Here is a 25,559-nt window from a genome sequence, read left to right on the forward strand (position 1 = left end):
AGCTGTTTTAACGTTAAGTTATTACTGAATTTACACTTGTTACAGTAATGAAATGTTCATGGGCTAATTATATGACCACATTGAAATAGTCTATAACACCCACGCACACCAAGATTAAAAAATGACCAATTTCTTTAGCTATATTGTGTCTTTGACACCACTCTACTGTAAGCAAATTTAGATATATTTGTTTTAATGATACAATTTGCACAAAGTAAACAGTTAACTTTTAATTAAGAAGTGATAAAACTTGTTGCTTTAAAATTATTAAGTGAATGAACTATATGCATAATTATCAAGTAAATAAGTTAGGTCTCAAGTAATCAGTTTCAAGTTAGAATCATTTTAATAACTTATTTAAAGTCAGTTTGACACAATTAAGGCAATGGTTTTGCTCACTTTTTCAAGCAAAGTAACTAATCACTTTTTACAATGTACAATGTCTGCTAATATGTGGCCTTGTTAGATCAGTACCAAATATGACTTCACCTGTGACAGGTCACAATGGTTTGGCTCATTAGTTTATAAATCAGTGTATACGATTCAAATAAGGCAGATGCAACACTTCATTAAAGTTAGTTTAGCCATCTGTTCCTTACCGCATTTTAAATCACAGAAACATACTTTTTTGCACAGTTTTGCACAGCTCTGTGTCCTAAATCTGCCATATATCCAACATAATACATCAAAGTCTTTACAAGCTTCAGTCGAGCCAGATGACCGTCTGTTGCTTTGGTACTGGGTTCAAAACACCCTGAAGCAACATTTCACAAACACATTTAGGCAGTGAAGCCACCACACACTTTTTAGGCATTTTGAGGGACGCATTTCTTGACTGACATGTAGCCTATATACGCTTGACAAGTAACAAGTGAAACGACTGCTGTCAGCAACTCATGAAAAACAAATTACACCAAAATCGAGGAGCGACATTAGCTATATATCAATAATAAATGTGGAGGGACAGCTTGTGCACCGAACGAAATTGAAGAGATGCAATATTTTGCGGGAGGCAACAAAACCCCTTCATATCAAGAAGCAAAATTACATTTTCTTGGCTTATCTGGGACTCACACTCTGCTCTTTTTGCAGATTTCTACCTCCTACATAAGCCACAGAACAGTCCTTCTTGCTCTTTTATCCTAATATTGGGTGTCTTCGCGCTAATTTTCTTCCGGCTTTCTTATTTCGGCGTTTCATCTCAAGTCATTTCTCTTTTAGTTTCATTTTATTCACCTTCATCACCTCTCTATATTCATTCCTGACATTGTCATTTTTTTCAATTTGTCTCTCCTTGTCTTTGGCTTTAACTTTGCCTCTTTGTTCGCCCTCTGTCTAGCAGCAAGAGAGCACTATTCCTGCAAATGGTCTGTCAGATACGTGTGTCGATAATCAACCCTGCTGGGAGGGCCATAGAAAATTGACCATAACCACTATTCAAGTAACTATACACTGCTGGACAGCCAGTCGGTATTTGAGAAAAGCGGGGAAGCCAAGCATGAAAAGAACAAGGGTAAAGGGAGAAAATGGGATAATCATAGAGGAGAAACACACATCTATCAATCAATCAACAAATCAGTAATGCATTAAAAAAACATGGGCGCACTTATTTAAAAAGAGCTGTCTTCCTTTTTGGAGTTTAGCATAAGGTTGAGATACAGGTGCTGATCTCTAAGCAGTGCTGCAATCACAGCTGTATTCTATCCTCCCAAGAGCAGCAGCAATTTTCTCCGAAATTGAACCTTTCAAGGCCACAGTGACATTACAAAAAACACAAGAGGCCTTGCAGAAACTGCAGAAAATCTGCAGAACCCTATTGAAAAGGTGGTGATCGTTTGAATCATTTAAAAACTGCAGGTGAACAAAACAAACCAAAAAAAGGGGAACAAGACTCTTTTTTTTGGTCACAATATTTGTTTCATTATAATGTTTGCAAAATAAAGGAATAAATCCAAAATGTACTGAAGGAACGAATTACTCCAAACTGCACAATTCTGCCATCATTTATTATCCATTCACATTTGCATGCATGGTACCTATTTTATTATTGAATGAATATAAACTGGAACTTTTAATCATCTAAAAGTTTATGGGATATTTGCTAAATGTATTTTTAAATATATTTTATGTATATAATGGTTATATTACATCCATCTGTAAGTATCACCATGGTTTTTCTATAATTGCACTTTGTAACTTATACCTATCCTGCACTTGATGCTATTGCACTCCTGGTTAGACCTAAACTGCATTTTGTTGCCTTGTACATGTGTGATGACAATAAAGTTGAGTCTAATCTAATCTAATCTAATCTAATCTAATTTTTTTTTAAATACTCAAATTTAACTTTTGTATATTGTATACAAATATATAAAAATATACTGTTTGTATATTGTTAACTACATAGATGAGAATCAGCAACTCCAAGTCTGAGGCCATGGTGCTCCACCGGAAAAAGGTGGTTTGCCATCTCCAGGTTGGAGGAAAGTCCTTACCCCAGGTGAAGGAGTTCAAGTATCTTAGAGTTTTGCTCACAAGTGAGGGAAGGATGGAACGGGAGATTAACAAGCTGACTGGTGCAGTGGCAGCAGTAATGCAGTCCATGTACCGGTTCGTTGTGGTAAATAAGGAGCTGAGCCAAAAGGCAAAGTTCTCGATTTACCGATCATACTATGTTTCTACTCTCAACTATAGTCATGAGCTTTGGTTCATGACCGAAAGGACAAGATCTCGGAAACAAGCCGCCAAAAATGAGAGAACATCAAGAGAAGTCAGCTGAGGTGGCTCGTGCATCTGTTTCAGATGCCTCTTGAACGCCTACCTAGGAAGGTGTTCCAGGTATGTCCCACCGGAAGGAGACCTTGGGGAAGACCCAGGACATGATGGAGAGACTATGTCTCTCTGCTGGCCTGGGAAAGCCTCGGGATCCCCTAGAGGAGCTGGAGGAAATGTCTGGGGAGAGAAAAATCTGGGGTTCTTTCCTAAGACTGCCCCCCCCCCCGCTACCCAGCCACGGAAAATCGGTTGAAAATGATTGAATGAATGAATGAATGAATGAATGAATGAATGAATGAATGAATGAATGAATGAATGAATAAATGTTCAATATGTTTTTAAGCTTTTATTTGATCGAAAATGTAGTAAAAACAGTAATATTACGTAATATTGTTACAAATTTAAATATTATCTCTGGGATGGCAAAGATGAATACTTAAAGCCATTACTCCAGTCTCCAGTGTCACACAACCTCTCAGAAATAATTCTGATATACTAATAACAGAGAAAATATCATTATGTTGACAACTGTGCTAAATATACTAAATATTTAATAATTGTTTTTATATTTAATATTTGTGCGAACACCATAATTAATTTTTCAAGATTCCAAAGTCTTTCCAAAGTTCCAAAAAAAATTATTATTATTATTATTATTAATTATATATTATTTTATTATATCATTAATAATATATTATTATTATTATATATTATTTATTTATTGGGAAAAGAACAGTTGTTAAGTTGTTTAAAATGTCTTTTTTTCCTACAAGAGAAATAAAGTTGTACAGGCTTGGAATAACATCAAGATTTATGGATACTATGAACAGCATAGCTGGAACCGACGACTGCAATCAACAGTGTTAATGTGCAGATGGACAAGCAGTTCTCTTCTTTAGATCTTTCCAACTACTCTGTAGCTGTCAGACACATCAGTGATGATGTAAAACAAGTGTCAACTCCTGCAGCCGTGTTCGGAATAGCAAATAGTGCAACATAAGTGTATGAATTTTTATGGTTTGCTGGAAATATAAAAAGAACCTGTCCACATGAATCACTACATCACCGAAAATCAATTACAAGAACTGGATAACAATCTTCAGTCTTAACATTAAGACTCCCTGATTATGCCATCAAATACAGCATAAAGAAAAAATGAGGTCGCTGCAACAGGTGGAGGAAAAAGGTACTGCGGCAGTCAGTGTGATGCCCTTCCTGTTGTGATTGCACCTGCTGCAGTGTCTAAATGAATAAGAAGTCTGAAAACAAACATCCTGCTGGGATTCACTCATGTCCTCCCACAGAAGTTATTTATCTCCCAGAGAAATAAATAAGTCAACAGTGCTGCAGTGAAGCAGGCATCATTTATGAAGTAGGGATCATGAACAATATTACCAACTGAGAAAGTGGAGTGATGTGATTATGCTGGCAGCTATTATGAAACACCTTTTCATATGTTATCGAAAACTGAGGTAGGAGGATAGTGGGCAGATGGATGGAACTGACTGACCTCAAAATAGGTTTGTGACTGAGTTCAAGTGCATTTCGGAGTAATTGCATGAAAAAACAGCCCGAATCAATGACTAGAGCTGGACAAATGAATAAAAGCGCATACTGTGACTGTATGACTGGAGTAAACATTTACCGCTTGCATTCTTGCCACAAATGAGGTGCTGGTACGGCTGCAAAAGACCCCACAGCTCCGAGTCGTTGTTTATGGCCTGTTCTAGGGACTCCACGGAAAACTTTGGCACTCCGTTCTCCTTCTCCACCAGCGCGCTCCTCTGCACCCGGGTAAACACCTCTCTGAACAGGCTCTCCATACAGGCGCTCAGGTAGATCGCCGCGTGCTCGTGGATGCGCAAGGCCACCCGGCTATCCACCATCCACCTGAAGAACTTTCCCACGGAGAAGATAAGTCCGCATCGGGTTGACTTGCCCCGGCTGAACTTATCACCCGTGCTCATGTTGTAAAGCGACAGCGCGCTGAGCGCCGCAGTAATGCAGTTCACGGAGATGGTCCACGAGAGGACCATCTTGATAGCGCTCTGGATCTCGTGCTTGGTGCATCTGGCGTAACGCAGACTCATGCGCTGCGCCTCCCGGGCGATCCTCACCAGCGCGCGGCTGACCAGCGCGGAGAGCTTGGCCAGGATCTCCCGCGACGCGTTCCCCACGCACAGCTCCTCGTCTTTGCGCAGCGCTCCTTCCACCTCTCCAAGACTCCACGGCACGTCCTCCTCCAGCTCGGGCAGTTTGGCGCACTGGCCCGAGCACTCCAGGATCTCCGTGTCTTCCGCCAGGACGGTATTGACCGTGTCCAAACTGTTGTGTCTGCTGTGCATTGACTCAGTCAGATGCCAGCAGTTTCCCCCATGCGCATACGACAGATGCGTGTCCGAGCAACAGAGCGACACGCTGGACGACCTGAAGGAATCCGCCGCTCCACCATAACCGGAATCGAGCGTTAAATCCTCCAGCGTCCTCGCCGCTGTCTTACCCTTGCCTGCCATGGCTGCACCTCATAATGTTAGGCTTGTGCCTGATGTTTTAAAGAAAGCCCAAAGCGCGTCCCTGTGGCGCGCCCTCTCCTCAAAGCAGTAGAGGAATGTATAGCCAGCAAAATTACACGCGCAAACACCAATAGCCAATACAAGCGTGCGTAATTTGACAATTCGTTTAGTATTTTGGTAAGTCACCGGGGAAGAAATATCTCCAACGCGCGCCTCTGCTCCCAACTTTGCGTGCGTAATTCAAGAGCTCGGAACGCCTTCACCAACCACTGCATCACTCACTGCGAAACCACTCGTTCGGGGAGGGGCTATGCAAATCACTTTCTTATGGCAGGAGGGACTGTGTGTATAAATCACTGTTATGGAGGGACGGACTATGCAGATACAGAATAACTCATGATCATTTCAACAGGCTCCAAAACATTAAAAAAAAAAAAGAAAGTACATCAAACAAATAGTCTCATTAAACAGAATCCTCTTCAAATATTCCCTATAACAGAATTAGACATATAAAACTCTAAATAAAATGTAAAGAACACATTTTGCACACAAGCAATTTGATTTTAATATATCTTTATGCATAGTATGTATGTTAAAATTAATATAATGTTTGTCTAAGTATAACTTTTAGACGTTTATGCAATAAATGCTAAAATAATAATAAAATGCATAAATCTACAGTTTGTAATCACTTTCAAACACTTCTCTTCCACATCCTCTTCACACTTCTCTTCAGCCTCAGGATGTTTACGCGATGATTTTGAAATTTGAAGATCAAAGCATTCTCTTGCACAGCTTCTGCACCTTTCATCTGTCTCGAACCATCTCAGATTTAACTCTGGCAATTATTACAAAATTGTCAAAAAAAAAAAAAAATTCTGGAATAAAACATGCAGGCTATACGACACTGGATTAAAACACTTCTATAAGACGGCGTGTTTAATTATGCAAGTGTTCTGGCCTAAAAAAAGAAATCTGTTTTGACGTGAGAAGCACTGCAATCTGTCTTTCAAGTTCATTATTAAAAGAAAACGACAATGAATACGAAGAGCGGATAATAGCTTCGAGTCTGGCGCCATCTATATGTGATGGTGACGAATAGCCTTTATTCTGAATCCTTTTTGCATTTCTGCCACTCACCTGTCTTATTACATTGTTCTTCAGTTTAAGACAACAAACAATGATAAACAAAACGGTAAAATAAGCACAATCTCCTAAAGGAACCATGTCTGTCTTAGTTTTAGAAACATTCTCGAGACATAAAGAAGTGATTCTCAGATCTGGGGAACCAACAATCTGCACATTGCTTTTCCTATTTAACACACCTGATTCAGGTTGTGTCAGATAACTAAGGCATACAATTTGTCTCCACCATAAAAAACCTTTTGTGCAGTTCAAAGCTTGGATGTTAAAACTTTCTTCAAAGATTAATTTATTCCAATAATAATAATAATAATAAAAAAACATAAGGTTGCTTAAACCTGCGATTTACACTTAAATGTTGAAGGAAAACCTGTATTTATGACAATTAGCCTATATTGTACCCTTGGATGAACACAGATATCATATTCAAAATGCATTACACAATTGTAATCATTATAAAAAAGGGTGTTGTAATTTATCTAAATGCATTACTGTTAAATCTGCATCTTTTACTTCTGATTCTGAACTGCCCATTTTTGATTACCATTAAATAAAATAACTTGTATAGACATTTTAAACACTATTTTAGTTTTCAAAGCATCAGGGAAATTAATAAGATGTGATGTCCTTTTTGAAGAGCACAAGCCAGAATGCAATATAGATCAGAAGAGCACCCTTTATTAATATTTTAATCTTAATAACCCATCTACATGCCTGTAATTTGATAGCTTATGAAAAAAATGTAGTCCTATTTCAAAAGCATGGAAGTACAAGAATTCATTTTGAACTGATCTGATACAGAGAAAAAGTGATGGTCATTTTCCTATGATAAATTAATTAAACCTGTAGGCAATAAAATGTATATTTTTAACATAAATTATATTAGCACTAGAGCGTTGCACTGATTTAACTTCAATCTGTGCAGTAATGAGCATTATTAGTGTTGTATTCATTAGATTGGTGAATTATGTTTATTACCTTATGTGCTGTGCCTGTGGATAAATCAGTGCTTTGCAGTGGCAGGTTGGAATATTGAGGTTGTCCTTCTTAATTGAGATTTCTCCTTCACATGTTCTCCAATGATTGCCTGTTGCCTGGAAACACAAAGGCGACAATGTATTTTGGTGCTTATGTATAACTCACATAAGAACACCGTCTTATGGACACAGAGAAACCATTGCCGCTTTATATCAGGATGAAAAGAACAATATGAATAAGAAATGTGTAATTAAGTTGAGCTTGCCAGATTCATTCCTCATCTGGAAGGTTTCATTTGGTTATACAAATACTAGGGTTCCTGTTATATGGCTGGCAATAAATTGCACAAGTAACTTCACACATCCTGACATTTTTCAAGCTGCCACTCCACTGGAACAGCCACATTCATACATAAATAATGATGCATAAAAAGAAAGATGATAAAGTACCTCATTGAGACTTGAACGTGCTTACAATCATTTAATAAACATGCATGGTAACAAGAGATTAAAAACATGCAGATATGACATCTGAGGGATTTAAACAGCATTTTAATTATGCGCCTATTATCTTGCAAACAAAACTCATTATTTTTCAATTGTGTGACAATCAGTAACCAAAATTATTTGCTTTCATTATTTGCCTTTCAGCACCATTTACTACATAATATGACCGGCTCTGTAATTATATATCTGATTAATTGAAAACATCTCGCTTATGATAGTGCAGCGTATATTTCATAACGTATTACCTTACACGCAGTGTGCATGCAAGCAAGTTAAAATAATATTCAATAATTAATAGCAGGAAATTTTTATGCTTCTAATATCCGCCATTCTGTTTAAAGGCATCACAGCTTATTTAATGATACAGTTCTGAGGATGGAAAAAATGAAATGTGCATTTGAGTTATTTTCTTTGCTAATAATCAAAATTGAACACCAAATTTAGCTGCTCGTAAGGTTTAAGCTTGCACTATCTTTGCAAAATCGGCACAATGTTAAGTTTTTTCATTTTTAAAACTTTAGCAACTTAAAAAGTTGCAGAACTTACTCCAAAATGACAAAATAGCTGAAATTATGACAACTATCTTGTTCAAAAGCCCACACACATCCTTGGTTCACAGCATGATGTGTCTAACGCAAAAATGAATGGCTAGAAAAACAAAAACCTTACAGTACCTGGAGGCTTTTTCTAAGAAAAGTGGGAAGTAAACAAACTGAAGATGTCAAGATGAGTCACTGTTGCTTGATAAAGAAATAAACGAAAAAAAAAGAAAAAAAACATGGATTATAAACCTTACATATATTATTATCATTATTATTATTATTATTATTATTATTATTATTATTATTATTGTTATTATTATCATTATTATTATTATTGCTATTGTAATTGTTATTATTTTTTCAAAATGTCATGATTAACCAATTGTGCATAACGTTTGTATACATATGCTGCACAAAAATAAAAGAATTTATTAAAATTACCCCATTCAAGCATTTGAAAACAGAATGAAAACAGAATGTTCCATGGCCATCGTTTCCCAGGTTTTGCTCAATGTTCGGTTTTAGAATCTTCTGCATGTATATGATCTTTTTATAGACCGAGGACATCTGATGGACTCACACACAACTCTTCTAAATGGTGAAAACACTGATACTCAAGGAGTGCATTAAAAGCTGGGAGTAAAAGTGTAATGAACTGGATGTCCCAGGTGAATTACTTGTTTTTTGTTTGCTTTCCAGAAAAAATTGAGTTTACTAAAATTTTTCATTACTATTTTTTTTTTAAACGTGATCTTAAAAAAGTACATATCATCAGCTTGTTTAACGGCTCTCAATGCATCATGTTGAGCATTATTGAATGTTTTAACCTTTTCTAATAGCACCAGAATGATCCATGGCTATTGTTCTACAGGTTATGCTCAATCCTCGGTTTTAGAATCATCTGCATGTATGATATTTTTATAGATGAGACTGGCACTGAGAACATCTGATGGACTCACACACAACAATTACAAATGATGAAAACATTTTCTGATACTCAAGAAGTGCATTAAGATCTTAGGGTAGAAATTGAACTGAAGTATTGAACTAGATGTCCCAGCGGAATTACTTGTTTTTTTGCTTGTTGTTGAGTCATTACTGAATGAAAATAAATATTATCTTTAAAAAGTACACATCAACATCAACAGTTTAAACTAATGGCTCTTAATGCATCATGCTTTCACCTTTTCTAAAAAATTATATGAATCCTTTAGTTGCCTGCATTGTGACTTTTTTCCAGAAAAATGGTGGAGAGTTTTACTGGATACATCAGGACAATCAAGGGGCTCACAGATACATCAACTATAAAACAAAGTCATAGATCATTCAGGTAACAACATACAATACAAGGGCAAACCTTTGAACAAGGTCACCCTTAGAAATGTAATAAAAGGAAATTGTTAGGAAATTGGTGGTGTGGTTACAGATGTTCCATACACTTACTATAGTAGTTACAATGAATTATGCATAACTACATGTTATTAACCCTAAAGCTAATCCACATTCTAACCCCAACCATATAGTAAGTACATAACTTATTAATATTACTCAGAAGTTAAATGAATAGTTGCACTGTAACTACATCACCTTAAAATAAAGTGTCATTTTTTATATGACACATCTTTTATGCAAAATACATTATTTATACTGTAAGAAATGACAAAATGTATTTATGATTATTTAAATTATTACTTTAAGTTAATCAGGTTCCACGAAGTTTAAGTGAATATTTTAAGTGTGTTTGACTGATGTAGGTTGAGATGACTTAAAAAGTTAATTTGATTCAACTAAAAAATGTAGGCAGCAACATTCGTAGTGTAATGCAGAACTAAATAAAAGATTACCTGATATTATGTTCAAATCATTAATGCAGTTTTACTTTAACATTTTACAGTACATGCACTTAGCATGTGTGCATAGTGTACTAAGAAAGTACTAGCTTATATAAGGTAACTACACAGGTTAAGGTTGAGTTCAGGGGTATGATTTAGGGATAGTGCATAGCCAGTTCATGTAATGACTATAAACAGCGCATACTATGTGAAAGAGTATTGTAAAATAAAGGGCTAACATGACTATTTTGCCTCTTCTGCAAGGAGTGTGTGAGCATCTGAGCAGAAATGTATGCACACATTTATAAAATCAAATAGCATGAGTGATGTTTAAACATCATGACCTGTAGAAATGCAGGGAATATAACTAAAACTGACCACAGACTGATGCAGTGCATTAAAAGACAGCCAAAAGCACCAAAACTTCTTGGAAAGGAATACTTTTTTGTACATAACATGACTCAACAGTGCCATCCTGCTGCAGGAAATAAAAACCGCGCACTGACACGAGCCTGATCATGTCACTTCTCATGTGCCCATCCGGGTACTGCAGCTCCAACCTATCAGCTTTGAGAACAGCACACTACAGTCCTTAACCGTCTTCATGTGCTACCAATTCATAAAACGAAGCCTTGCTGTTTTTCCATATGCAAACATCAAGTAGTTCCTATGCACCCTATAATATTTCTAGTAATATATTTTTCATAAACACTAAAGTTTTAGCTTTGTAATTACATGCGTAATTACATGCATAATAACACAGAATAGATAAAGACTAATGTTTATACTAAATACGCAGTTAAATGCATTTATACTTGGTGTTTTAAGTTATCACACCAAAGAAACGTGACTGAGAATCAACAGCGTCACTCTGGGGCTTGACCAATCAGAGCGCGCTGCTCCGTGTGCGCAATCATCAAGGTGGAGTCAAGTTGACCGACTGGATTGCATGGCTGAAAGTGTATGGAACCTGCGCTTCTGGAAAAATATTTACAAGTGGACATAACATTGAAGGAAAACAAACAAGACACGCTGAATACTTCGTATGAGGCTTCTCTTCGTGCGGGATATTGGTTTATTTTGCGACAGCTGCCTGTAAAAGCTCATACGAGAGGTTTGAGCCAATATTAATATTTACATAATCGTGCTCATTCGGGCTCGCGCATCGTATAGACTTCAGCTGTAAGTCTACGCATTGACATTTTACGCATAACTCAAATCACAACTTTCTCTACATGCGAGATATAGTATATATACCGTGTTTTTCATTATTTTAAGTTATTCGGAAAAAACAAGTTATACAACAGGGAGGCGTACTTTGCGTTGCGCCTTGGTCCTAAAGCCGGTCGCGTATTCGTCTGTTGCGCGGGTATCCAGCGCGTGCCCCAATGCTTCATCTGAGGTCGTGTTCCAAATTATTAGACGTAATGATGGAAAGTGTTTTGTTGGAGCAAGGCTAACTATTTTCTCTCTCTCATTAAATCCAGAATAATTTGAACGTGCATATATAGTGATTTTGTAAGATTATTTGTCGTTTTTGTTTACGCATTTGAGAGCAGTTTCTTTTTTGGAGAGTGTTGTAGAATAACCCTTGCATACTAAAAGCTGGACTTTAGTGGAGTAATGGTGGTCAATACAGTCCACTGGTTCAGGAAGGGCTTGCGGCTCCACGACAATCCTTCACTCAGAGACTCTATTCTGGGAGCGCACAGTGTCCGCTGTGTGTACATCCTCGACCCCTGGTTCGCAGGATCCTCCAACGTCGGGATCAGCAGGTGGAGGTAAGGGATCGGATGACAAATATTTTGTATTTGCATTGAATGCATTGCAAGATCCGTTCTTGTCTAATTTATTATAATCAAAAATATTCACTTTTGATTTAGTCTATTGTACTCTTATCGTATAGTGCCATTCATTTTTGTTTCTATGGAGTGCTATTATTATTATTATAATTTTAAACCTCATAATGAATTTGAAATCTGTGTACTCTTTCACCCTCCGGATCTATTTTACCAAGGTTTTACTGCATTTGCCACTATTTATTGAAAATTGTAAAATATTGAGAAAAGCATTGAAATTTCAAATTGTGCATGAACCAGATAGATAGATAGATAGATAGATAGATAGATAGATAGATAGATAGATAGATAGATAGATAGATAGATAGATAGATAGATAGATATGAAATTGGAATATATTGTTGTATAGAATATATTGTTTTATGAAATGCATATGTAAAACATATAATCTGAAAATTGCATGTACTTATGGTATGATAGTAATCTTAAAACTGTCCTAAAAAAGTAAACAAACTTAACTTTTTTTTTGCATAAACTATTTGCATGCAAACTATTGCATTACTATTTTTAAAAAATAAAGAAAGAAAAAACTTTTTAATTTGCAGTGGTTCACCAACAGGTGTATGTATGGTAGTCATTAGTCAACATTTATATTTGACATTTTTCCACATCGCCTAAGACAAGAATGGATGTTGTTCAATAGTTTAAGGATAACTTTGAAAAAACTGTTTTGATTCGCCAAATATTGATTACGGCTTGTCAAAATAATGCAGTCCCAAAGGTGTGAGATATGGAGAAAAGACTAAATATTTTACAAGTTTATATACACCGATATAATAAATAATTTAATAGTATTGATAACTAAAAGGGCTCCATACTTACAAGAGGCAATAATTATGTGTAACATTGTTTCAAAAATGTTTCTAACCATGGAAATATCAACAAACAAATCAATTATTTGAGCAATAATTAAAAAAAAAAACTAATTTATTCAGTGTGTTCTGACATATTTGTAAATTTTTGTTTCATTTTGTATCATATTTTTTAAAATACATTTTTAAGTATCTTCTCTCTCTGAAACAGACCCAAATGCATCATGCGGATTAATCTACTATAATCTATTCTAGTCCATTCTATGAAGCAGAAAGCTGCAGCTACAATGTTCTATTCAATTACAGTGACATCACTGCAATGATGCAATGAGATCCAAGTGTTTGTTTCGTTTTTAAATCAAAATTTTTCATAAATTTGTTTCAGAAATAATACTATTCTTAGGATAAACTATTATTGAAAGCATATTAATAAAATGTTTTGGGGTTGTTTTATATGTTAATACACTTTTACATTGTATCTGTGTGTTTCTAACACTGGTTAATTGAGTGACTAATTACATCTCTGTGTCATATAATTGCATCAATGTATCTGAATTCCTAAAGGAAAATTAGTTATGTCTTGTAACCTGTTGAGTCTACTGACTGGTTGAGCAAGGTCCTATTGCCAGCTTGCAGCTTGTCCATCAATTGCTTGCAAGGCTATTTTGGTTTTCACAGAAATATCTTCTTTTGTTTATAAACTTTTTCTGACCCAATTTTAAAGTGAGGTGAATGGTAAGATAAAACTCAACTACCTAAAACTGTCCTTGAGTTGCTGTTGAAACATAGAAGTTTGTTTTTAAGAATCTGGCAAACTTTAGAAGCTGTATCTATTTTTTAACTTTCAAGAAAAGCTATTCACTATATATTTAAAGCATTTGCATATATGTAAAGATTAAACCAAAGCATTCATTACTGAATAGAGTCCTTACCTGCAAATGATATTACATAATGCAGACCCTTACATCAGTTTTCCACACCCATGCTTATTAGACGTTTCTAAAACTCTTCATTGGATAGTTAATCCATGAACAAACATTATGTCATTATCTACTCACCCTCTAAATAGATTCCATCGTTGAACACAAACATTTTGAAGAATGTTCCTGCTGCTCCATACAGTGAAAATAAATGGGAACTTGGAAATGTAGGCTGTAAACAAACAAAAATAGATATGATGATTAAATATCCATGTATTAATCTGATCAAGAGTGTGACCATGCATTTATGGTATCTAAAATGTTTTGAGCCCAGTTCAACCACTTCCAAAGGTAGTCAAAAATGCAACAGAATGGATTTATTTTGTAGTGTAAACACTCATATTGTCAAATGCATAATAAATATCACATTTTAAATGTCAAACGCAGAATAAATAAATTAATAATTTAAATGCCAAAGTGCTTTAAGAAAAGCACAACGCTCTACAATATGGTGTGTGTCTGTTTCTAGAATTGGGTGTTCACAACTTCACACACACACTCAAGGTGAGGTCTTTTGCTTGGTACAACAGGTGATCTGATTGTACTCTATGAGATGATGTAACAGCGCTTAGTGTCTTTCGCCTTCATCTGTCCTCTTCTGTCTCCATTGTGTTGGGAACAGAAATGGGTCAGTGTGTTACAGAGGGTAATCGCAATGACTACTACAAAATGCTTAGTAACGTGCTCAGCTTTGGTGACCTACTTTACTCAGAAGGCTATCACAATATGTTGTGGGATGCATCTAATTGCACCTACATTTGTAATATGTCATAATTTAAGAATCAATTCGCATTTTGGGATGTACTGTACTGTCTTTAAAGTGATAGTTCAGCCAAAAGTGAACATAGTCTCACTATTTACTTGCCCTAAAGTGATTCCAAACCATTATAAGGTTCTTTTATTGTGTTAAATGCCAAAGAAGATTTTTTTTAAGAAAGCTGAAAACCTTTAACCATTGTAGGAAAAACAAATAGTATATGGAAGGCAATGGTTACTGGTTTCCAGTCGTTTTTTTTCCTAAATATATTCTTTAGTGTTCAACAAAACAAGCAAAGTCAAACAGGTTTGGATCAAGTGAAAGGTGAGTCAGGATTTTTGGTTTTGGGAGAACTATCCCTTTGAATACAGTATTTTAATATTTGATTATATGATTAATATGATTTGGTACATGAACTACTGTTATACTAAATTATATTTTAGTGCTTTCTGTAAATCCTATTTTGTTCTTGAAAAAAAAAAAAAAACATTTACAAGCTTTGACATGCTAACGAAAGTTATAATTAATAATTATGTATGGATTTTGTTTAATTGATTAGTCATTTTTTTGTATCATTAATTAGTTCTGCACATCTGTTGAACTGATTGTGAACTCGATAGTCGATACACTCCAATTTCGCATCTGAACCTGATGCACTATATTATCTCTGTGATCATCATAACAATGCTCCAGCTTGTCATATAACATGATACTGCCGCTTTCACCAATTGGGTTCTGTTTGTGTGTCACTGGGTCAGACGACTGGGAGAAAACTCTCGTTGATTCTGATCATACTGCAGCGTGTCAGTGACAAAGAAAGGGAGGCTACGGCTTAGACAGGGATTTACACATTATCACTGACTCCGTGCAAAGGACAAAGTTTCCTGTGAGGACAAGCAGAGAAGGCAAGATCGTACAGCTGCATGGAAAAAAAGAGACAGATGTTTTGGTGCTTCATGAGTCATTTGTAAACACTGAGATAAAGAATTGTGGTATTAATTGAGCTAGTCGTTTTTTGTCAGCCGTCCAAACACAGCTGCTATCATTGAAATGTGTTTGAGATTTTGTATTGTGCTCTGTATATCCTTACAGTTTGTATGGATTTTGAATTGTTTTAAACTCTGGACAGCCAGCTTTAATTTACTGTATTCATCCTGCTTTTGTTTTATAAGTTTATCAGAAGGCCATGAAGAATTATTTTAATATATTGTAGTCTAATTGTGATTGAATTAAATGTTTGACTGATCACTCAGTTGAACACTTGATTCCTGTTTTTTTAGATTTCTTTTGTTAGTGTACAGTCCAGGCATTGCACAAGTGGTTACAGTTTTTAAGTACAAAACAGAAATTTGCACATGCAGACTATAAACTAGAGTCTGCTCTGCAATATGACCCAGACTGGAATCCTCTAAATGCAGATTACATAACATTCTCTGTGTGATATCACCACCGTTTCAGTGAAAGTTTATTTGAGATCAAGATGAGTTTGGCCAGGATTTCTTGAAGTTGTCTGAGGGTTGAGGAAGGGTTAGCTTTGGGAGCTGCTGGAGTTTTTTTCTTACTCAGCACTTGAGGTTATGCGAGATCCTGCAGACAACAGAAACTGGGTTTCTAGGTCAGTAACACACTCCATCAGGACCAAGTGCTCTTCAGATGATGCTGCTTGCTATTTTTAAATATCCATTGGGTTTCCTGCACTACTTTTCAACAGATCTACAACAGAAAAAAAATGCTCAGAAAATTTTGCTAACAAATTTAGGGCATGTCACTGTTCTTTCAAATGAGTATATACACTAATGGGCAAATCTGGAGAAAATACTAAAGTCTTATTACTGACCCAATAGTATTGTAGAATTATAGATCAATTATTCAGTCATTAAATTATCAAATCAATCAATTATTGATTAGTTATGTTGCTCTAGAACGCACAACCATGCTTGGTTTTTCTAATTATAGTCACAATGTTTTCCATTAGACTTCAGTACAATACATGCTTCGGAAACATGTCTGCTTGCCGTAGATCTTTATTTGTGTAGGATTTGTGTATTATACATTTAAATGCTCTTCATAAGTTGTAAATTGTCAACCACAATTGTGATTAAGTGTTAAAAAGGTAGCTTTACATTGCAAAAAGCAAATGAATTTTATTTTAAATGATTTTTAAGGTGTTTTGGTGCCACTGTGCTTTAGTTTGACATAGACTGTAAGATTGTAGCTCTGAAAAAAAGAGTATCAGGTTTCATTTCAATTGACTAAAATGCTGCCAAGATAAAGCCTTTGAAATATTTTGGGTAGAATCTTATAAGTGTGTAACATAGCAGGCAAATCTCCAACACACTTAAAACACATAAAACTTTAAAAACCACTGTGAACGCATTACCAACTTTTGAAAATCAATGCACCAGCAACCACCCACAGTACTTGGAAGGGGAATATTTACCCAGGTATAGACCACTTAAAATTTTTTCAGCAAATGTAAGTAACTGCAGGTACCTATCTGGGGCTAGTAATCCCAATCATAGTCATAAATCTATATGTTAGTCATAAATTTACATGTTTGTTTAAAAGGTGATAGACTGAAAAGGAAATAATCAATGGATTTTTCTCCAGGTAACTGGTATTAAAACATTGAAAAGTATGCTGTTTTGTACAGCAATTAATAGTTTATTTTACACTTATGCAGCTGATGTCAGAAAAAGAGCAAACATTAGTCTATGAACTGAAAGTCAGTATGGCAGGAAGTCAATTAAATGGATTCTGGGTTATTGGAGTACATCTCTAGTATCATAAACAGAGTGCCTTTCGATGCATAAAAGGGCAGTAATCTGTTTTAATAGTGGCCTTGTACTGTACATAATAACCCATATCAATGTGTAGTTCGCATATTCTTTCAATGTAAGCAAAAGCTTTTTTGTAATCATGCAAATTGTGACTGAGGCATTTCATATTTCATATTCATTCTGTATTAAATGGAGTAATTATATTATAACACTGTGTTCTGCAAAATATGTATTAAGATGTCCTAAACCACAATTAATATGGTCCGTTCTAATGCAGAGTGTTTAAAAATTACAAATAATTTTCATGTAGCTTAAATTTAATACCCTAATTTATTATAATAATGGGTTAAAAATTGTGGAAAAGGTTGAGGTTTGCAATGCATTGAAGCTTCAGTGAATAATTGTCTACAATTATCACCATTATTCTGTGTGTGAATGGTAATGGTTATTGTCCCTAGTTAAATGCCTTGTCCTTTGAAATGTTTAACAAGGGCATTTATTTAAATTCTATTGCATGGCACTGCAACAGTTATAGAATGTGGACATGTCTTGATATATTTTGTGCGTGTTTTTTTTTTGTCAGTAAGAGGCTATAAATACATGTCATGTCTCTTGTTGCTCAGGTTTTTGCTGCAGTGTTTGGAAGACTTGGACGCCAGCCTCCGCAAACTCAATTCACGACTCTTTGTTATCCGTGGCCAACCCACCGATGTCTTCCCCAGGCTTTTCAAGGTCCGTCTAACAATTTGCACATTTTTATTGATTAGGAAAAGGTTGAAAAACATTTCTAATTTCGGAAAAATCCTGGATTAGATGGAACAGAATTGAGGAGCTCTTTAAACTCTTAGACTTAGACTCTGCTCTCTCCATCACCATTGTGTCTACAGATGAATATTTTACACTGCCTATAATGGTATGAAATTGTACTGTGTCCAGGAATGGAACATTAATCGTCTGTCCTACGAGTATGACTCAGAGCCATTTGGAAAGGAGAGAGATGCTGCTATCAAGAAGCTAGCCAATGAGGCAGGCGTGGAGGTGATAGTTCGCATCTCTCACACGCTCTACGATCTGGACAAGTACGTACTTCTAAATTCCTTCAACTGTGTTGGAACTTTTGCTCCAGGAATAACCTTTGTTATAAGTGACACTTTGATAAGCCCTGTTCTCATTGTTTGCTATTACTTGCTTACGTACTGTAAGTGTTTTAGTTCTTTCCTGAACCAGTATAAATGAAAACAATATATTTATTTAAGTAAGATATAATCCAATATTGCAACATATGGAAACAAAAGTCTCAGCTACTTCCAGTTCATGCAGACTTTAAGATAATGTTTGTAAAATGATTCATGCTAAAGTTCAGTGAAGTGACATTCGACATTAAAAATAAAAGGGAAAAATAACTCAATGTTGCTAAAAAAGTGGGCAGATGCAGATTTTACTCACTATTGGATGGATGTTTTTTAGGATCATCGAGCTGAATGGAGGTCAGTCTCCGCTCACGTATAAGCGCTTCCAGACCCTCATCAGCAGGATGGAGGCGGTGGAGACACCCGCAGAGACCATCACTGCAGAAGTCATGGGGCCGTGCACCACACCGCTTTCTGATGACCATGATGAGAAGTTTGGAGTTCCCTCTTTGGAAGAGCTCGGTCAGTCTGCTGTCTTTTAAAATGTATCTTAAGGCTAAAATGTGTAGCATTTACTTGTAGCATTATTACTCACCAAAACGTATGTATGCTTTTTCTGAAACAGGCTTCGACACAGAGGGCCTTTCCTCAGCTGTGTGGCCAGGAGGAGAAACAGAGGCCCTCACTCGCCTAGAGAGGCACCTGGAGAGGAAGGTTGGAGACATTCTATAATCATTTTTGTACAGCTGTAATATTAATAACATTGATATACCAATGCTAACTATAATTATATAATTAGGTCAAAAAGGCAACATATTACAATTAAGTGTTGTCTTTTTAAAAAATACATTTGCAAAATGTTATAATCAAATATATATTCATTTACATTCAAATTATACAAACTATATATATTATTTGCAAATTCTTTTTTTTAAAAACTCTGAAATTTAGTTTTGTTAATAACTTGACTTATTGGATCTGATGCTTTCAGGAATCTTCATTCATTGGGAGATTCAGAAAAAAAAAACATTTTAAAGAATATATATTTGTTAATTTAATTTAACAAACAGTGCAAGATATTTATATTCTTTAATAGTAATAATTTTCCACAATATATTTACTTCATTAACACTTTAAATGGTTTAACCTGTGCTTTAATAAAAAAATACTGCTTTATTGAGAATATAAGGCACAAACCTTTTAACAATCGTGTGTGTGCCATCCAAATAACTTTATTATGGTGATTTTTTTTCAGGCTTGGGTGGCCAACTTCGAGAGACCAAGAATGAATGCCAATTCGCTGTTGGCTAGTCCTACGGGCCTCAGCCCATATTTAAGATTCGGCTGCCTCTCCTGTCGACTCTTCTACTTCAAACTCACAGACCTCTACAGGAAGGTCAGAAAAGCTACTTAATAAATGATACTGCTAATTATATTACTAGTTTTGACTCCAGGAACATTTTTAAAGCTAGTTTACTGATCCCTTTTGTGTAATCAAATTATACTTTTCCCCCCATAGGTCAAAAAGAACAGCTCACCTCCTCTGTCCCTCTATGGCCAATTACTGTGGCGTGAATTCTTCTACACGGCTGCTACAAACAACCCACGCTTTGACAAAATGGAAGGGAACCCCATTTGCGTGCAGATCCCATGGGATAAAAACCCAGAGGCTTTGGCAAAGTGGGCTGAAGGCAGGACGGGTTTCCCCTGGATCGACGCCATCATGACCCAGCTGAGGCAAGAGGGCTGGATCCACCATCTGGCCCGACACGCAGTGGCCTGTTTCCTCACCCGTGGAGACCTGTGGATCAGCTGGGAGGAGGGCATGAAGGTATATATTGTGATTATTTTTGACGTTTTATTAATATTGCAGAGCTTCATTGGCAGCACTCACATGCATCTGTCTTCACAGGTGTTCGAGGAGCTGTTGTTGGATGCAGACTGGAGTGTGAACGCAGGAAGCTGGATGTGGCTGTCCTGCAGCTCCTTCTTCCAGCAGTTCTTCCACTGCTATTGCCCTGTGAGCTTCGGCCGCCGCACTGACCCCAACGGAGACTACATACGGTGAGTTCTGTCTCTGAAAGGAAAAAAAGCTTATTGTAATCATTGGATGGGAGCTCTTAAGTTTTGTTTACACATTATCTAAAACAGCATAGACTAATTGATTGAAAAAACTATTGCACAGATATATATATATATATATATATATATATATATATATATATATATATATATATATATATATATATATATATATATATATATATATATATATATCCAGAAAGACTTTCCAAGTGGTCTCTTTATTTTTTTATTTTATAACTAGACATTTCAAATTTAAGTTCCGCAAATTGCAAACGCAGTAGTTTAAACAATTCTGTTCTGATCTGGAAGAATTGTAGCAAACATTTTATGTTCATATATGTAAACCATTACATCCCTGATATTTAACTGTACATAATATGTAATATCTGTAATTGTTGTCTTTTAGGCGATATCTGCCAGTCTTAAGGGGTTTTCCTGCCAAGTATATCTATGACCCCTGGAATGCTCCAGAAAGCGTCCAGAAAGCAGCCAAATGTATAATTGGTGTCCACTACCCTATGCCCATGGTGCATCACGCTGAGGCAAGCCGCCTTAATATAGAGCGTATGAAACAGATCTACCAGCAGCTGTCTTGCTACCGAGGCCTGGGTAAGATGGAAAAAAAAAAGCTAAATTAAAATGCCACACTAAAGTTGTAATTGCTAAAACCATTTATCTAAAAAAATAAAATAAAATTTAAAACTGTTGTAAATGTTAACTTTACAAATCATATGCCTCCTAATAGTGAGAAAACATTAAGGTCATGTGTCTTTTAAAGGAATTTGCTGAAATTGAATAACTAAATTAGCTCTAAACAGGTTTATTCTGTTCTCTAACTAAATCTTTACTTCCTACAGGACTGCTGGCAATGGTGCCGTCCAACCCTAATGGAAATGGGGAGAATTCCACAAGCTTAATGGGTTTTAAAACTGGAGACATGACTAAGGAAGTCACTACACCTTCAGGTTTGCAAACAATCAAACATCCCTGAATTTAAAGCAATTAATGTCATAAATTATACAATTGTCAATTTATTATTTATTTATCTACAGTAAAGTCTTTATTGTTGTTTTAAGAATGTCTGAGCTGACATTAATTACTTTGCTTAAACAAAAACACACATTCATTCCAAAGGCATTGGGAAAAGTTCTAAGAACCAGCTATTTTAAGGCAAAAATAAATAAATTAACAAATTACTCAATGAATCCCTCATTAAGACATAGATTTTCTGCTACCTTTGGTGTTATTTATTCATCTACGACAGACCTAAAGTTGCAATATCACTTTCTTATCAGTATTGCACACCCTTAATATGCAGATAAATATATATGCAAAACAGTCTACCATATCTTACTGTCTTGAATTCATCCAGGGTATCAGATGCCGCCCACCTCTCAAGGAGAATGGCATGGCAGGACAATGGTTTACTCACAAGGAGACCAACAAACAAGCAGCATCATGACTTCACAAGGTACAAACACTTTGCCGACAACATGTCAATATCTATTATCTGCAATTAGCAACTGCAGGAAATAGATTAATCATCTGTCATTAAAACCCATTAACATTATATCGTGATACATATATTTTTATCTCACAGGTTTTGGCAACAATGGAAGCACAATGTGCTACAGGCAAGACGCACAGCAGATAACAGGTAAAGAGCTGCACATTTAACCAGAGAAAAGTGTAATGTCATACAGATGTTGCAGTTAGTGCTATAATCTTTAAATGTTATTTTCAGGACGAGGCTTACACAGCAGCATCATCCAGACCTCTGGAAAACGACACAGCGAGGAGTCTGGTCCTACCACTGTCTCAAAAGTCCAGAGGCAGTGCAGCTCCTAAACATCAGGTCATTCACAAAATGCATGTGCAAAAGACTATATATATAATTTAAATTAAGTTTAGTAAAGTAATTTTAATATTCATGGGAATCACATTGCATGCAAATAAAGTGTCTAACTTAATATATTTGATTGCATTTAAAGTTATGAAGAAAAATCTTGGCTGACAAATGGGTACAGCCTAAAATACAGATTTAAAATTACAGTTCAGGAGTATTTTTAAAGTATGCCTGATTAAATGTAAATATATATATATATTATTTTGATTTTAGTTAACAGATTTAAATGATTTCTTATAAAATAATTAATCAGTTTAGCCTTCAAATTGCACTTTAAGCTGAATAGACCCTTTTCACAATGACCTTACTGCACTTCACTCTATAGGCAACGCAGTGTATTTTTAGTTCCGGTTTACCTTTGAATGAATGGGAGACTTCTCTGAAAAATTGACAACTGAAAACATTAACATTGCACATTGTGAGTTAACTCTGTTAAAGTATTGGACATGTGTCTAAATGATTCTCTTTCAATACTGGACTGCTTTCTGAGCTTGAAAATGATAGTTTAAATTATTAAGAATAGGAATAAGGTATTGTTTATCAAGAAAATAATATGTTTTTAACCTTTTCACTTATTAATTAAGTTTATTTGCTCAATAACAGATTTATTTTTTTTCTTTGATGCTGCTATGACTATAAATGCATATTAGTTATTATGTGAATGTTTCAGCATGAGTAACACTCATTATTAAGTTTTCTCATATTATCTTGTAAGTATTTCATCTTTAAATGCAATCAGTTTCCTTTATTATTTTAATTATTGATCATCATTTATTATTTACTGATCCATTATTATTTTTTTGTTTATTTTAGACTGCTGCCACCTACTGGGTGGGTTTAATTTAATATCTCTATACCTTTACCCTAATTAATAATAAGTTACAAAATTATATAATTAAAGTGCAGTCTTCTTATTGTTAGAAAACAGCCGTAGTGACCATCTAACATTATTTTTAGTTAATAAACAGCTGACTAGGTGAATTCTTTATGAGGAGTTCTGTGTAGACGGAGGTAAAGATACACTGCACGGAGTGAAACCAGACATCATGCGACGTCATGTGAAAAGGGTCAAGTACCTTGCAAAAAACAAGTGATATATTATGCACTGTTATAATGGAAAAAGACAAAAAAATTGTTATTAGAAATTTGTTATTAAAAATATTATGTTGAAAAATGTGTTGCAAATATATATTCTCTCCATTAAACAGAACTTTAAATATTTTAAATATTATATTTTTAGGGTATTTTTAAAATGAGCTTTTTGTTAATTTTTGTTTCTGTGTTTCTGTCGTATTCTTTTACTTTATGAAGTTTCATTTATGTTTTTTGTGTGTTTTTCAGAAAGGGCCAGCACTACTTCGCAGAGGCCTGATTTTATTTGTTCGCACCTTTTCCCGAGTTGTTACATTTTGCATTTTTATGGAGGAAACCAAAATTCCATTGACGGGAGCATTTCAAGGGAGTGCATGATTATCTCTATAAGCACATCAACACATAACACTTCAAAACAATCAGACTGCACATTATCCCAGGGACTTCACCCAAGCGGTCACCAACATCCTAACAACATTGCAATTATGTTGCGGCTCTGTGATCTGCACAGCTGCAATGTTCTGTCAACGTTGCGTTCATGTTTGGACTGGTTGGGACTAAATTTTTGTTGTGTATATAAGGATTTGACAAATATTCACATACAAAATGTACATATTTAATATTGTATGTGCTTTCTCTTTTTCATGTAGTCATAGACCCATTGATATATTTTTGATATAAAGGATCATTGTGGATCGACTCTTCTTTATGAAAACATGAAATTGAACCTTTTAAAGCATTTGTAGACTGTGTATACTGAGCCTGTCCACGGGCTGCTTGCTTGCACTATGTTTTTTTGATCTCTCATTTGCTTGCTCGTCCTCAAGTCTGTCTCTATCACAGCTGTACATGATCTCTCGGTTGCCAGACTGACATCTGTCTCGTACACCTATTCAGTCCCTGTTTACTCCCACTCTTTATCTGGGTGTCTTTCCATTGCTGTAAAGTGTATGAAACTATAATTCACCATTGTGTTTCTCATCCTTTCACATTGTGCTTGTTTAATAAAGTGTAAATGTACATGTTGTCTTGTTCATTTACTTACAGGATAATTTTCTGTCACATTGAAGCTTTTCAATGACAAATGGCAGTTCGGGTTATGACCTGTAACAGAAATAAACAAGGTCAAGATCATTTAAGTGGGTATTTGGCGTTAGCTTCAGTGTACTTGATGCAAGTAGCTATGAACATGCTAACTAAAGTGACCAAAATACTGGTTATAAATACTGGTAATAGTTTTTGAGCATTATGTATTGCTTTACAAATCAAATATAAGACTTAGGTTTCAGACAAATAACACTTAAATTGTTTGGCACGCGAAAACATTTCTAACGTTCCCATTTGCAGGGTAACATAGTAACTTAAGCTAAACTTTTTGAATTCGGTATAAACGCAGCTTGTATCACATATTATACTTAAAATTGTAAGTCTGCTTCATGAAATGTTGGTAATTTCACTGTATCCCTGTGCAAAACACAATAGGAAAGTGTCAAAACAAACGAGCAAATGTTTGTATACATTACCATCCATCCTCAGCAGGGAATTGACCACGCCCCCACGTTACGTAACAACTGACGTCTACTATATAATCTTCATCTTTTTTTAAAACAAAAAGACTGAATATGAATTATTAAATTATGTTTAAATTTAGCACATAAATAAACCATAAACAGCTGAGCGGTCGAGGCTGTTACCACCTTTCATGTTATAAAATCCATTACGTAACGGATGGCAGGACATTTCCCCGACCTTAATTTAGTCATTTTAATAATTCCTAATTTAACTCGTCTGATATGAAGCAGACTCATTTAAAGTAGTGGTATCGTGTCAAATAAACTCTTATGGAATAAAAGAACGACGTAAATGTAT

At 35.4% G+C, this 25,559-nt stretch overlaps 2 protein-coding genes across 8 annotated transcripts in view; one reads left to right on the top strand and one right to left on the bottom strand.

Moving 5' to 3' along the window:
- Window positions 1–19,114, bottom strand: part of abtb3a (ankyrin repeat and BTB domain containing 3a) — a 207,940-nt gene extending 188,826 nt beyond the window's left edge. For 4 of the 6 annotated variants that reach the window (XM_087247118.1, XM_087247116.1, XM_087247119.1 and 1 more), the window contains exons 1-3: window positions 18,924–19,114; window positions 14,019–14,112; window positions 7,410–7,525 (exon numbers count right to left, since the gene is read on the bottom strand). Coding sequence is in view for 2 of the 6 variants with exons in the window: in NM_001327842.1 (NP_001314771.1) it covers window positions 4,421–5,288 (868 nt within the window). In the remaining 4 variants the exon portion in view is untranslated. Of the gene's footprint in view, window positions 1–4,420; window positions 5,565–7,409; window positions 7,526–14,018; window positions 14,113–18,923 lie in introns of those variants that run through there. The other 2 variants (NM_001327842.1, XM_087247115.1) reach the window with 2 other exon arrangements.
- On the top strand, window positions 11,219–24,710 carry cry1a (cryptochrome circadian regulator 1a). 2 transcript variants are annotated; one of them, XM_087245516.1, is made up of 14 exons: window positions 11,219–12,070; window positions 18,101–18,209; window positions 18,414–18,556; window positions 18,945–19,129; window positions 19,233–19,321; window positions 19,863–20,003; window positions 20,127–20,438; window positions 20,520–20,671; window positions 21,099–21,301; window positions 21,550–21,657; window positions 22,065–22,163; window positions 22,293–22,349; window positions 22,437–22,565; window positions 23,950–24,710. In XM_087245516.1, exons 1-13 carry the CDS (start codon window positions 11,913–11,915, stop codon window positions 22,538–22,540), a joined length of 1,860 nt encoding a protein of 619 aa, XP_087101642.1. In that variant the 5' UTR covers window positions 11,219–11,912; the 3' UTR covers window positions 22,541–22,565; window positions 23,950–24,710. The 2 variants fall into 2 exon arrangements, with proteins under 2 accessions (XP_087101642.1, NP_001070765.2); NM_001077297.2 differs by having other exon boundaries at window positions 22,437–22,547; window positions 23,940–24,710.
- Window positions 24,711–25,559: the final 849 nt, after the last annotated feature.

This window comes from Danio rerio, chromosome 4 (genome assembly GCF_052040795.2).
Source record: "Danio rerio strain M-AB ecotype USA chromosome 4, GRCz13ab, whole genome shotgun sequence".
Lineage (NCBI taxonomy): Eukaryota > Metazoa > Chordata > Actinopteri > Cypriniformes > Danionidae > Danio > Danio rerio.